This window comes from Dinoponera quadriceps, unplaced genomic scaffold, assembly GCF_001313825.1.
Source record: "Dinoponera quadriceps isolate SergipeBrazil2010 unplaced genomic scaffold, ASM131382v1 scaffold1850, whole genome shotgun sequence".
Taxonomy (NCBI): Eukaryota; Metazoa; Arthropoda; class Insecta; order Hymenoptera; family Formicidae; genus Dinoponera; species Dinoponera quadriceps.
Genome location: NW_014556042.1, coordinates 1032755 through 1045015, shown reverse-complemented (window position 1 = coordinate 1045015; position 12261 = coordinate 1032755). Strand labels below are relative to the sequence as shown.

At 44.6% G+C, this 12261-nt stretch overlaps 2 protein-coding genes across 3 annotated transcripts in view; one reads left to right on the top strand and one right to left on the bottom strand.

The window, feature by feature from the left end:
- The window catches only part of LOC106746481 (neither inactivation nor afterpotential protein C), a 25592-nt gene extending 13331 nt beyond the window's left edge, over positions 1-12261 (bottom strand). The window contains exons 1-4 of one of the 2 annotated variants that reach the window (XM_014623114.1): positions 12155-12261; positions 6194-6444; positions 5888-6069; positions 2427-2531 (exon numbers count right to left, since the gene is read on the bottom strand). In XM_014623114.1, coding sequence (XP_014478600.1) covers positions 2427-2531; positions 5888-6069; positions 6194-6419 — 513 coding nt within the window. In that variant the 5' untranslated portion in view covers positions 6420-6444; positions 12155-12261. Of the gene's footprint in view, positions 1-2426; positions 2532-5887; positions 6070-6193; positions 6445-12154 lie in introns of those variants that run through there. The other variant, XM_014623115.1, reaches the window with a different exon arrangement.
- LOC106746483 (protein Wnt-6-like) overlaps positions 607-12261 on the top strand; it is a 120821-nt gene continuing 109166 nt past the window's right edge. The window contains exons 1-2 of the mRNA XM_014623118.1: positions 607-765; positions 6713-6909. The gene's annotated coding sequence lies outside the window, so the exon portion shown is untranslated. The remainder of the gene's footprint in view (positions 766-6712; positions 6910-12261) is intronic.

Here is a 12261-nt window from a genome sequence, read left to right as displayed (position 1 = left end):
CTTGATTTGATTGGATTTATATTGATGAAAGTTACTTAAATTCAATTCAAGACTAAAAGTCTTCTAAGAAAATTATAATATTCTTGCTTATACACAAGAATATCTGCTCTTGATTTAAGATTAATTTTTTTAATTAATTTTTTTCCATGCATATTCCAAAGTAGCAGTTATGATGCACGTATATTCGAAAATGATGCGCCTAAAGCAGGCTTCACACAATGTAGCAAATGTAAGCCAACGTCGGAAATTATATCGATCACATGTATTATATCAAGTTATTTATGTTATATTACATTTTTTATATATTATCACGTATGTTACATTCGCCCAACATATGTGATCAATATAATTGCTAAGGTTCGCTTACGTTTGCTTACATTTGCCACATCGTGTGGAGCCGACTTAATTGGAACTTTCCGATATTATGCCTCGAGATTGGGACAATCCTTCTGTCCACGACTGTACCCGCAAGCCATATTCGAAATTTCGAGTTACGCGGCGACAACTTCACGCCGGTACACGAATCACGTTAGTTCTGTTTAGTCTCGCGGCGCGTCTTAACCGGCTCGATGTGGAATGATGAGCGATCGCCGTATACCGCCAGCACGCAGAATCGTGATCAGTCGCGTTATATCCGATCAATATGCATTCGTGCACTGACTGAGTAATAAGTGAGTATCCGGTACGCGAGTAATAAGTAAGTGCAATAACGAGTGTCCGGGGCAATGTAACGGTCGACGGCGGCATCGACGGCGATTTGTGGCGGTGAGTGATTGAATTACTATTCATCTTATCCTCCAATCATCCTGCGCCACTTCTGCCTTCTCTAATTATGGCTTTGAGCTCAAATAATCGCGCACTGAAGGTTACAGACGCGTCTGAACGCGTGTGTCGTGTGTGCGTGCATGTGTACGGGGTTAGGGCGACATATTGCGTGACGTATGTCGAGCGTACGAGCAATTCGAGTTACGCGTCGGCAACTTCGCGCCAGGACGCGGTCGGTAATGTCGCTCGCAATCAGCTGTTGGCTGCGCGCGTCCCTAACGAAAATACAGATGTAAGCGAGGAGAGAACGAGGCAGCGAGTGCTCTTCGTGCTCTTGATCTTGAGTGGATGCCGAGGTGGTTGTATGAGTGAGAGGATCATCAAGGGGCAGCTTCTCATACGCGAGAAGGTTAATTAGCGAGCTGCATCTCACCTGTCTTATTTGTAATTTCTACGCCGGAGAATGCGACCTATCGGCGTGCACCTTCCGTCGGTCCTTGTAATTTACACGTTCTATTTATAAGCCGAGTTCCATTCAGTTATGTCTGTAAGTTAGATTAGATCGAGAACGCGTAAAGTAAACCGTCTAAAATGGAAATATCTTTTCAAAAGATCGAATACATCGAGGCTCTTTTTCATAAGTTGTAAATCAAATGAAATCAAAACAGCTTCTTCGAACGTGAATCAGGTTTTACAATTTCGATTGTGCTCGAGATCATTTCTAACGTAACATCGGGTATATTTTATGAACGCGATTGTTCTTCCTGCCCCGTTTCGTACAGATCGAATTTGCGCATTTCAGCAAACTCGCGTTGTTTTCCGGCGCGCTGTTTTTACACGCGATCGTATCAATTACCACGCGACAGATATTCCGACAGTTTTCAGTACCTCCACCGAAAGGCGAGAGAGCCCCTCGATATTTCCTTTCGAATTCCAGCCGCTTGACGTGCGACTATCATAATTATAAGTGAGACGCGTTTTTGCACGGCCGGTCGCTGAATGCGCTCGGTTTTTCCGCGCCTCTTAATTGCACAACGCGGATTCGTTTCGGCGCCGATGCATCTTCTGCAATCAGCGGGATAATGTGCCGCGAGATAAAAGCATCGCCGGGACATACCATCGGGCATAATTATATCGTAATAACGCGACTATCGCCGTCGCCTACCAGCTATTATCATTTCTGTCGGTTCACCGGTACCACTCTGCCCCCACGCGGGTAATATTTATTACACTCTGAATCAAGTGGGGTGGCGAGAGGTGCGGCGAGAGAGGGTAGATTGCGGCACAATTTTGCCGGACATTCCGCGACGGCCATCCTTCTCGGCCGCTGACGTATATATCTTCCCGTGCGCCGGCACAAAAACTAATTACCTCGGTCGGGCTCACGTGTTTTCGGGCCGGCCGGATATTTTCGCGATATAACGATCGACGATATATAATTGATCGTCTCATGAGACGCGCCTCTCACCTCGGCTATCTCGGCCGTGTCGTGTATCTCTGTTAATTAATTTTAATCCCTGTCGTATTACACGCGCGTTTCCTCGAAGGTCTATATTTCGAGGGTCGTCGAGTCGCCTTAACTTTCACGTCTCGTGAATTCTCATTTCGGCGATATCGTCGAGCGAAATGATTACCGCTGCGTTCCCCATGACTGGGCTTACCTTGATCACTTCTCTCAAGATGAAGGCGATGTGCTCCTCCCGCATTCTCTTGTCACTCGCGATCATCCCGCGGACCAGATCGATGACCGTCCCACCTTCGCACAGCTGCAACACGCAACGTCAGGATTTTAGTTAATTACAGTGGTAAATCGAGCTGTAAAACGCAACGAAACGAGATGATTTAACGGCAGAGTTATGGACTTGGGTTCGTTACAAACGCGACGGGCGAGATTCACGGCTCGTTACGACGAGAATTCTGCAATAAGTATCAATTTTTTTCCGGCGTAATCTGCGGTGTGCAATGAAAATCGCATACACTAATTAAAATATCATCCTAATGATGGAAGCGGTCGGAATCTCTCTTCTCTTTTATCGGTTTCTCTTTCATTGTAATATTTCCAAGATGATTCTTCTTACATAATTTCGGGCGTTATCTTTAACACGTTTTTTCCAACGACTTTTCTCTTGTAACTTCCGTTACTAGTATTTCTCGCCACTCCTTCCTAGTCATCCGTTTGATTTCGCGCGCAAAGGTTAATTTACTCGGGAAAAGACCACTCTCGCGGACGGGTATCTCCAGATATTAAGCACTGCCAGCAGAATTTATGCTCGAAGCGTAATAAACTCCGTATGTCTACAATTACACGAAACGTGCCGTAATCTTGAGTAAACGTGATCGAGCGCCTCGTCCACGCGTTACCGCGGAATACGGCTCCTCGTGTGAACCGCGCGTCGTCACACACAGGCACTCTTTCCCAAGTCCTTAATGTAATACACGCTTTTCCCAATCTCGCGTTCCGTTCATGTCGACGCGCAGTTTCTTGATCGAACGATCGGATCGACTGTTGCTCGCCGTACAGAATCGCGTTCACACAGAATATCGCCAGCTACAGTCTAAAGAAGCTCCTGTTTTATTAGCTCACGGTGCGCTCTTAAAACACGGCACCGTTGGTCGGCGCGTTAGAGTTAATCGCGAATAGCATTCCGCCCGTACGTTCCACGCTACGAGACGTGGAGCCTCTTTCTCTCGGATATGCCGCACGCGATGCGGACGGACTCGGTGCGCTCGTGTACTACCGTGCACCAAGCGCACAGGAAGAGAGAGCCTTTCATAGCGGCCCTGCGCACGTCGTGAGAGACCCTACCGAGGGCCCCACTACGTACGCGCCCGTAAAACCCGCTCGATATGAAATACCACCGGCGATAAATCCTTACTACATTGTCGCTGCGTGTTCCGTTCTCCTTCTTCCTCCCTCTCTCTCTCTCTCTTTCTTTCACTCGCTCGCTCGCTCTCGCGATTCGCGATGTTCGTTTCTGCTCGCGCCGACTTAAGGTCGATTGACTCACAAAACTGCTATTCGGTGGCCGCTGGCACCGTCGACGAAGATGGGCGTCGCGTCTTCTCCCTCCTGCCGCCGCTCGCCTTGCACACATCGGCGCACATTCGCGAACCGTCGTTGCGCCTTTATTGCTTGTAATCTCCGAGCAAAGAGCAATCAACGAACTTAACGTTAGTGACCGGCGACTCATTACGTTTCTTCGTCGCGGAGTACTTAGGCCCCGAGGGCTCGCACGCGAGTTCGCTCGCCAAAGTGGATCGTGAGATCCATGGCCGATCTCGTCGTTTTTCGGCGTGTTCGCGCGCGTGGTTCGCCTTTGAATTTGCGCGAGAGACTTGCCGTGGGTCAGACCGACCGAGAATGCGGGTGGTCAGTGTTGAAGAATGCACGTGGCTCTCGCGAAAGCGATCAAAGTAGGTGTCGAGTGTGCGATAATGATACGCGACAAACGAGATTTGTCAGCGGCATAATTGTGTGCCGGGAAAAAGTGCCAGAATCAAGTAAACGTAATTACGTGTTTTTCATCCTCTTAAATCGAATAATGTCTTTATCAATTTAAATGTATTTTAATAGCTTGTAGCTAGAGGAGAGTATAAATACTTGCTTGAACGTATACCGAATTAATACTTAGTAATTTTAAAAAACTTAGTAATTTTAAATTTACATTTTTCCATCCAGTAATTATTTTCTAAAAATAAATTCTTATATTCTCAATATTATGAATTTAATACTTGTCGTAATTTTTTTAACGTATACATACAAATTTCTACTTATACGAAGAAAAATATACATGGTCAATTTGTTATATTTTTACTTCTAGTAAGTATTTTCTAAAATATATGTAACTGAAATAACCATTTTACTTATATCAAAGAAATATTATTTAAACGGCAGCACTTTTTTCTTTTTTGTTTGATATTACATAGCGTGCGAGGGATATTCGCGAGTTGAAGTATCGAAATTTCGAAAAGAAGAAAACAACGATTGCACCTATGTTACATTAAACAAATATGATAGGAAATGCACTTTCTCGGTGCAGTGCTCGATCTTTTAAAAATACCTCGTCTTTTATTGCGGCAACGTAATTCTTCGGATATCGGTGTGAGCACGCGGTATCTCACTGTGAGGTCGAGTAAATCTCGTAGAAAGTTGACGCAGCCGAATTCGATGCGGTCGGCTTCGTGAAGCGTTCGGTGCAGCGATGCGTTTCGAAAGATAAAGGCGTGGCCGAGAAGATGCCGATGCCGAAGATAAGTCGGTCGATCTTCGAGTGCGCGTATTACGTCAACTATCGTCGCTTTACCCGAGATAAGTAATAATGTTTCGGGCGCGCACCGCGGAGGTCCGTCCGTAAATTAGGGCCGCGACGTGCCAGGCCTCACCTGCGTACACGAACGAGTTTAATGATTGTTTAATGGGGGCGCGCGTGTCGTAAATTATCCGTGTATTCGACGGTCTCAAATGCTTGAAATTGCCTCCGGGTCCTGAGCGGGTACACACACGAGCAACCCTCGCTTCTGGCCTCGCTTTCTCTCCCTCTCCTTCTCGGTCTCCTTCTTTCTGCCTGCGTCTTTCGTTTTGCATCTTTGTCTTGTGTCCTTTTTCTTTTTCCTCTCTCTCTCTCTCTCTCTCTCTTTCTTTCGTAAAGAATTACGACGATACAAGCAGTGCATTATGGATACATCGCGCGGTATCGATAGAAACTTCGCTACGAATCCAATCTTCGATACAGTAATCACAGTGATTGCAACAATAATAACGCGTCTTTGAGTTAATCGAGCCGCCGATCCACATAAGCACAAATGTTTATTCTCGGTTCACTAAATCGTTCTTTGTGTGATCGAGTATGCATATTGTGAGTTATACTAATTAGACAAGTATATTCTAGTGACTAACTTTCGCAGAAGCTGAAGAGAACAATGTGTGCAATACTAGACTTAATAAAGAGAGAAGTAAATCTTAATGTTAAAATCTTAATAAAGAGAGAAGTTGGATAAAAGTGATAAATGTAGAAAAAGCGATCGAACGATAAGAACATGCGATTCAAATAATCATTATATCGAACTACATTCGCGCGAGAGGACTTTTTATAGTTTAATTGCGACCTTGACTAAAACTTACCTCCATGACGAACCATATCTCGTCGTATTCGGACTTCTTCGAGGATCGTCTGCGATATATCCCGTAAAAGTCTGGTAGATTCGGATGGCCGGCGAAGTCACGAAGAATACGATACTCCTCCATGATTAAAGACTGTGATTCCGGCGTGAACCTTTGGATCTTAATGGCAACCTTTTTATTTCCTGAAACACACACACGCCGACACACATAATCGAGACGAATGTGACCGTTCCTCACTGCTACGTACGACAACGCTACGGTATTTAAAATAGGATTGGTCTGCACATATATTCTCTCGTTACGTACCAGCTTGCTGATCGATTCCCTCGTAGACTTCGCCGAATACGCCGTCACCGATGCGATCCTTCAACGCGTACCTCTTCCCCGGATCCTGAATGCTATCCAACCGTTTAAGAGTCGCAGGCCTCGTGTCCTGATTCTTGCTTCGATTATCCATGTTCTCCTCTTCATCTCGTACGTTACCACGCCGATCGTTGCTCATTCTACGTCTTCCGTAGCCGGAATCGTTCATCTTGCGAGTAGACAATGTCTACCGCCTGAAATGTATAGCAATTGAGTCCGAAACACAATTGCAAACATTATTTTTTATTAATACGTAATAATAATCAACAATAATAAAAATACTTGGTGTGAAAAATGTTTAAAAAGCAGATCTCGACAACATATTATTTATTAATTCGAAAAGATGATTTACGCGCATCGATTTACTTTAATTAAAAAATAGCGACATAATAACAAATATAGCAAATTGTATTAAGTTCCACGATACTTCGATGAATGAATTAATATTTTTTTCCTTTTCAGTCGACGAGTGTTTGTGAACGTGTGCATGGACGATGAAGAAGTATGCCTTCGCATTCTCGAAAAATCTCGATCGACGCCTTTCCCCCCGTGATCAAGTCGCACGAGATCGAGGATGACTCTTCGGACGCTCTTGGAATATTTTAAGAGACGTCAGGATCGGCCGATCGAGTGTTTTAGCAGCGCCCCGGCTCACAAAGGTGAGTGCTAATTATATTCCCTCTCGAGTACCCCGTGAACGAGAGGAAATCGTTAATTAGTAGCTTGCTTCCTGAAAGCTTCGGCGGGCGTTGCCGGAGAAGGACGGAGCGAAGAAAGGATCGGAGGGGCGTCTTCCGCCATGAACCTGACTCGCATCCCTGCCTATTTATCGGCTGTACGTTTTAATCGAATTACACTAAACCCTTGCGTCGAGATTTAATCACATTCTTTCTGCTCGAGGGGCTAAGACGAATTTGCTGAAATTTTTACACGCATGCTTCTTTCTTAACTTGTCACACGATAGCCAAAACTGTCAACAGCTATAAGTAAATCTATTACCTTCGTGCCAGATAAATACGTGAGTTTCGTTCAAATGAGGATAAATTATTGCATTAAATCAGACAAAATATAATTTTTGCATTAAATTTAGTTTTACTGCATTCAATGGAAACAAATTATTTTATTTAGTCAATTGTCGTTGCATAGTGAAAAGTTTTGTGTTAAATTTAACATATTAACATATTTCTACACAAATTTTTGTATTAATTTAACATAAGATGAATATGTTAAAAAGTAATACAAGTATAATGCCAAAATTAACACAAAATTAATACCCATAATATTTTAATCAACACCGAAGCATAAAATGTATTATTTTAATACTTACAAATGTTAAATATTGATTTAACATAAAATACTGAGGTGACATAAACACAATATATTAAATTAACACATGAGTATGTTAAAAATTTAACACAAATTTTGTTTAACAAAGACCGATTCACCACAAGTACAAAATGTTTTGTGCTGTGTGTTGTGATCTATGATCCGTCGTCAGTGTCACGGCAGCATTTGAATTTTTTAATTCTGCACTATGTACCTATGTTGATCATCTTATGTGTCAAGGTGCAAATTTTAATTTATGCAAGCGAACAAGCAAACATCTACATTTCCTTCGAAACATGGCCGACTAAATTTAGTTTGCTATTTATTCGTCGCACACGTGAACGTCAAAACTTGTAGGGCTACAAGAACGTTGTAAGTGGATATCTATCTCACTCGTCGCGGTCCGCGGATTACATAAAACTGTTTCAAGCACGTGCACAACAACGCAGAATCATGCGGTAGATATTTTTTACTCGCCCGTTAAGATAATAAACACCCTCGGAAGATGGAAAACCGTGGACGGGTTTCTCTCTCTTTCGATGAATTTATCTGTTCTTAAGTACTTTCCTCATTGCGTAGGCTTCATCGTAATCCACTTATGAGTTATTCCGATTGCTTCCATTTTTCTCTCGGTTCGTAAGGGCGCAGTTGATAAGCTTCTAGAAAGCATGCCGTTTCTAATAGAATTATCGTCCGGTCTTGGATGTAATCAGCGCAACCCGTACGGGAAAAATAATTCCGTTGGTATAAAGGAATTTTCCGTTGCTTGGGGACGACGAAAATTTGGTTGTAGGAACAGAGAGATTCCTATAGGAGGTTTCTACTCAATCAATTGTTCTCAGCTGTCTCAGCCGAGTTTTAATGCTGCTGAATATTCACAGGAATGTTCTCAGTCGCGGTAACACAGATATCAATTTTCGTCGCTGAGTTTCCATTTCGTGTCACCGAGTTCTCATCTGATTCCTACTCTGTTGCGGCAACTGAGTTATTTTATTCCATGCGTAATTAGGGTTACATAGATCGTTTTCGTAAGGAAACGTTCTCTTTTCTCTGAACTTCGCAGGATGTATCGGTATAATTTTAATTTTGCTGGCTGTATATTTCACATTGAACAAGTATCTTTGATATTATATCAAATTGGTTTTGGTCGCAGTTTTATCCACCGTTGAGAGCCGTGCGTCATTCTTGCTCTTCCTGCGGAAAGTAAATTCGCGAATTCGTGCTCTCATCGTCAACGTATCCTTGAATTTCCTCGAGTCTGCCTAGAACCTTGTCTTCCCGGCTAGTCGGTAGGGAAACTGGCAGGATATACGCGGGGCGAGAAAAGAAAAGAGTCACGTCGTTAGCCAATTCATTTATTCCCGGTAGGTCGGCGCCCGTCCGGCATAATCTGTCGATTTGTCGGCGCGGCGTGTCCCGTGTAATGTCGCTTCTTGCCGCTTGTAATCGAGTCGGCGAGAAGGAGAGCGACTCGAGCGAGAGGACGGCGCGTCACTGACTATATGTGAACGGCCGTAAGAAAAGCCACTCGAACCGGAGGACGCGTTCACGGTTCCGTCCTCCGCGTCGTTCCTCCCCCTTCGGTTCCTCTGCCGGCACTCTCCAGGATCTTCCTGCCTCTGTCTCTCCGTTTGCACCTTCGCTCTTCGTCCTGGCCTCGTCCTTCCTCGCCTTTCTCTTCGCTTTGCGCCGGTGCCGGTGCAAGTTTATTGATACGACGGGGCGCTAAATTATTGATGCCCGACTGCACGCCGCGAGACAACGAAGAAGGAGAAGTGAACGACGAGCAGGAGGAGGAGGAGGAGGAAGAAGAAGAGGAGGCGGAGGACGAGGACGGGTCCTGTGATTTCAGAAAAAAGCTTTCCGCGTCACTCGCTCCGTCGCTCAGTCTTTCGCCTCTCCTTCTCACCCTCTTCTCATCGCCCGTTCTCTTCTGCGTATTAAGCGGCCGAGCTGGACTCGACTCCGAGATCTTTAAAAGGAAGGAAGAACCGCGGGGCGACGAAACGCGCATTGTGAGAAAGTTCCGCGCGATATGTACGAGGAACCACCGCGAGTAACTGGGGTGAATTCGGAATCTCTGATCTTCTTAAGAAGATCTTCGAGTCTTCTTTTTGAAAAATCAGCACCTACTTCTCTCTTGTAAATTCTCCGTGTTCTCCTTCAGAAGGTATTTATCGTAGATTTTTCATGTAACGCTGAATGTGTATGTTTTAATTACATTCTCATCATATCTCGATTTTATATATTTTTTTATTATAAATTTGAACTGCCAGTGAGATCAACGAATAGTATATCCTAGAAATTAAATCGTCACGCATCGAATTCAGTTACCATCAAGCGTGATTAGTGCATTACCCAATCAAGTGGATTGGCGCATCCAAATAATCATTGACACATCGACAGACAATCGCCGGTCCGTTGCGTCTCCCGAATTTCCCACGTGACTACTGTCGTACTTGACGTGTAAGAATCAATGGGTCTTCCGGCATTCGTGCGTTTCTGCGAAATCGCAGAGGAGGAAGGACAGTGGCCACGTTCCGCGCGTTCGCTTCCCGAAAAAGCAGCTGTGGGAAAGTTGATATCTGTTTGGCCTGCCACGGCGGAATGTTAGCACCACAAGTCCCTGGGAAGAAATGGCAACGGTAGTAGTGGTAGAAGAAAAAAGAGAGGAGAAAGGGAGACGGAGTGAGAGAGGAAGGGCAGGAGACCGAAAACGTCGTCGGGTCCGACCGGACCAGTTGAAAAGGGTTCGACACTCCTCCCGCCGGAAAGCATCATGGTGGACCGGTGACAAGTGGCTCGCTGGTTCGATCGCGTCTCTCATGTCCGTGCAAGAAACGTGCACCTACGGCATTGCGTAGCGTCGTTTATATATTTATATCCTGCTTTCCCTTTGCGAACGATCGTCATCGTTACGATGGGAATATTCGGAGAGATCTTGTTGAGCCGCGACTTCTGTAAACGTAATGAAATATGAAGTATATTATAAAAGAAATATAATTCTTCGCTCGAAATTTCGAGCCTCGCTTGTTCTCAGTCCTCTGCCTTTTAGCCGAAGAAGTAGGTATCGTTTCGACGATACCGGATGTGGACGCAGCAAAATATCGAAGTCTGGGGACATTCGCGAACGTTTGAAATACTGAGAACTTTGGGAAGTTTCAATGCGTCACAGATATTTCAGGATATCGCTAATACGAAATTATTGGATTTCTCACACTTAAAGAATCCCTTTGTTGCTCCAAATTTTTATTTGGAACTTTCAATTGTTAAGAATCAGAAGTTTCTTTTTCTTAAGAACACTTAAGAAATTCATTATCACGCTTCTGTTGCTCGAGTTATTTCCATTTCAGCATTCAGAAAAATCTTATTGTTTACAATTTTTTGTGCAATTTAAGTCCGTCTCACTTTCAGTGCAGACGTTTGCGAAAGAATGAAGCGGCGTACGTCGAGTCTTTTCGCGTTCTGCTGCGAACTACGCGTGAAGCGTAGAAGAGCGCGCCCGTCAGGACACCTTGCGCGGTGTTTCTTGCGGTGCTTTCTTGCTGTTCGTCCTGTCCCTTTTACAGACGCCCATCGATCGATGCTTTCGGCAGATAAAGCGTCAACCTGCTCGTCGATTCCGTGCCCGAGGTGTCGCGATTCTCGCCTTCTCGGCTCGCGAAAAATCGCCGCGACTGTACGTTATTTCCGTCAGCGGGCTAATCGATACTGGGAATCTCGTCGCTTCTGTCGCCGAGGTCTTCTCTTCGCCGAAGCTCATGTAACATTTAACTTCCCGCTATACTTTTCTGGACTTTTCTGGATCGGCATAAATTGGCGCCGGTTTTGCTCGAACCTTTCTTCGGCTTTCTTTCGCTCGCACGCCGTTCCGTCGTCCATCGACGTCGTTGTCAGAAGGCTCGATACAACAGATAAACGACCTGTGGTTTTCATTCTTGCAGCCGTGGCTTTGTCTCGGGATAACACCTGTTTTGGTATATTTACAAGCGAAACATGAGTACTTCTTTGTACAATCGCAAAATCAGATTACCACTCTCCTCTTTCCAATAAAACTTTGTCCTTTCCCTCCCACAACCAAAAAAAGATATACACGTTGCGAAGTATTTTACTCCTTGTCGTCTCCGCTATCTATTCCGTATATAGTTTCCCTTATATCTTTTAGAAACTTAGAATTAAGAATTTAAAAAAGAAGCAGTTATCGGTAAACTCGCAATATTAGATTAAAAGTATAAATTTTTATTTTTATCAAGCAAAATCCTAGCTACTGTAACTCATTTAACTCGTTTAATCAATTATCTAATTCCCCCCTCTTTTACACGAAGGAAATGAAAAGAACAAGGGGGATCACCTGACGCGCGTCGCAAACACACCGCCTAACTCGATATACTTCGTTCCGTTCTCCAGGAACCGATTGCATAACCCGCAAGTTACTCTTCGTCCCGTCGCACTTCTCACTCCTCGACTTCGTTATTTCTCGCGTATGCGCGACCTTTCTCGCTCCGTTCGCGGCACGTTGGTAGCGCGATGAAAGCGACGACTGCTGCTTCGAAGGGTGCGCGAAAATACTTTACTTACGTAAAGGGAGGCCGGGCTCTATCTCTCTTCCTCTCTTTCTCAAGCTGTCCCACGCGACTCAGGAGTCACCTCTAATTAAAACACGTCTGACAGGTCGTGCAGGCCCC